At 52.1% G+C, this 2450-nt stretch overlaps 1 protein-coding gene across 1 annotated transcript; it reads right to left on the bottom strand.

Moving 5' to 3' along the window:
• Positions 1–1534: 1534 nt before the first annotated feature.
• Positions 1535–2405, bottom strand: LOC101620426 (metallothionein-1E). Its single transcript, XM_004693580.2, has 3 exons — positions 2297–2405; positions 1932–1997; positions 1535–1759 (listed from the first exon to the last, which is right to left on the bottom strand). The coding sequence occupies exons 1-3, from the start codon at positions 2322–2324 to the stop codon at positions 1668–1670; spliced, it is 186 nt and encodes a 61-aa protein (XP_004693637.1). The 5' UTR covers positions 2325–2405; the 3' UTR covers positions 1535–1667.
• Positions 2406–2450: the final 45 nt, after the last annotated feature.

Below are 2450 nucleotides of genomic sequence, written 5' to 3'. Positions count from 1 at the left end.
GCTAGCTCTGTTGCCGGGAGGTGTGTGTGTGGGGGTGGGGTGGGGGGTGGGGTGCCTGAGGATGGATGGGATGAGGGACCCCAGAAGCTGAGGAGTGGAAACCTTGTTGGAAGGATGGAAACCACTGCTGGGGCTCTAGGGTGTGGTCTCACTAACAGCACCCCATCATCAGGCAGAGAAGCACCTGGACGCAGGACACATACATAAGGCAGACACAGAGCACACTTCCTAGCTCCACCCCTCCCTTTTTCCTTTGTCCTCCTTCCCCTCACACACAGAGACGCTGCATGATTATTCTCACAATGAAAAGGCCGGATCTGGCTCCCCAGCAGAATCCTGTATCATAAAGCTGCTCCGTGCAGGCTTGCTGGTGTCCAGACCTTTGCCTTTGCAGTACAACCCCCACCCCAGCCCTGGTACACAGTGGTGGAGGTTAGAGTAGAAAACTTGGGGCGGTGGTGTTACAGGACCAGAAACTGAAGGCAGGGGGTAGACATTAACAGAGATAGGGGGAAAAAAATCCTAAGGCACAAGAAATCCTGAGGTGCAGATTGCTTTTGAGTACCTGCAGGGCTGACCAGAGGTGGGGTGTAAAGACTGAGGGTCATTTATTATAGAGAATTCCAAATGCTTGCCAATTAACACAACTCCCTAAAAGTGGGCAATTTAGCAATTGATAGCAATTCCACAAAGGAATGAACCCCTCCCCAAAAGAACACTCCATCAGTGCAATTTCTGCACTAGTAAAATCCAGTTCTTTCTTTCTGCCCACTGCAGTCTCTGCAAGCATTGTCTTTTTCCCTCCCTTTTCCTAGGGAACCTAACCTTTGGGCTGTAACCAACCATCTTAGTCTACTTGCGAAACTGGCTGCATGCTGCTTCTGAAAGGGCAACTTTGCCGATACTTTTCTCAGAGGTAACCCTCGGACCACGTCTTATAGAAACCCCATCAAGCACAAGTCCCTTATGTCAAATGCATGCCAAATAAAACAGAGCCATAGGTATCTCCCCAAAAGACACAAAAACACTGATTCAAAAAGACACCTGTACCCCCATGTTTATTGCTGCTTTATGTATAACAGGAAAGATATGGAATCGACGCAAATGCCCAAACGTAGATGACTGGATTAAAAAGATGTGGTACATATACACATTGGAATATTACTCAGCAATCAAAAAGATAAACACATGCCTTTTGCAGCAACATGGATGGAGCTGGAAGGGATCATGCTTAGTGAGATAAGCCAGAAAAAAAGGGGAAATCCTAGATGGTTTCACTCATAGCAGGAGCATAAAGGACCAGGGGAGAAAATAATAATGAACAACTATATACCAGACATTTTACAGGGTGGAGTGGGGAATGGGATCAAAAATGGGGGAGGGGGCGGGAAGTGCATGGGACTGTGGTGATGGCACACGGGTGATTTGATGATGGGAAGCCCGCAGGGATTACAGCTGAGATGGAAACGGCACAACATAATGTAAAAATAAACTATTATATTCTTTTTAAATAAATGAATAAAAAGAGCCAGAATAAAGTAAACAACATTTATTATCTTTCACATGTTTCATAGAAAAAGGCAGGTGGCAAAGGGGTCCGGTGGTTAGAAAACAAACGCAGGTTTGGACACGCGGCTCTATTTACATCTGGAGCAGGCTCTTCGTGCTCATGCGCAGCAGCTGCAGCTCTCCGATGCCCCTTTGCACACGCAGCCCTGGGCGCACTTGGCACAGCCCACCGGGCAGCAGGAGCAGCAGCCTGGGGAAGAGGAGGACGCATCAGAGCGCGGAGGACAGAGACTGAGCCGGGATTCCCGTCCTCCCGCGGCGGCTCAGGGTGGGGGCTGCATTCCGGGGCTTGGAGGTGGACGGGAGGGCGGGGGTGGGGAGGGGTGGCTAGGGAGTAGAGGAAGACCGCGCGTTCTACTCACTCTTCTTGCAGGAGGTGCATTTGCACTCTTTGCATTTGCAGGAGCCGGCGCAAGGGCAGGATCCACCTGTCAGGAGAAAGGAAGAGGTGAGAACAGTCTCTGGGGACCAGAAAGCTGGACCGGTTCCCGGGACCCTTCGGGGTTCCAGTCCCAGCTGCACAGACTCCTGCAGCCTGGGTAAGCCGTGCACTGGACTCTGTCCGTAAGACAGGGCCCCTGGTTAACCCAGTGAAAGGTACCCCAACCGTTTTGGAAAGGGGTAATTAGCCTCCGGAACTGAGACAGTAGAGAGAGCAAGTGGGTTCCGAAACCGTTTCTCGAGGTCCGCAAACTGGTATCCCCAGCCCCGGGCCAGGTGTCCTTACCCATGGCGCAGGAGCAGTTGGGGTCCATGACGAGCTGAGGCGACTGGATGGAGTCGGAGACCGGTGCTGAAGGGCCAGGCGGCACGTGGAGGAGGTGTGGTGGACCGGCGCGCAGCGCGCCGCCTTTATAGCCCGACACGGCCGGGGCGAGTGC

This window comes from Condylura cristata, unplaced genomic scaffold (assembly GCF_000260355.1).
Source record: "Condylura cristata isolate star-nosed mole 26May11 unplaced genomic scaffold, ConCri1.0 scaffold00039, whole genome shotgun sequence".
Lineage (NCBI taxonomy): Eukaryota > Metazoa > Chordata > Mammalia > Eulipotyphla > Talpidae > Condylura > Condylura cristata.
This window is presented reverse-complemented; position numbering and strand designations above follow the sequence as displayed.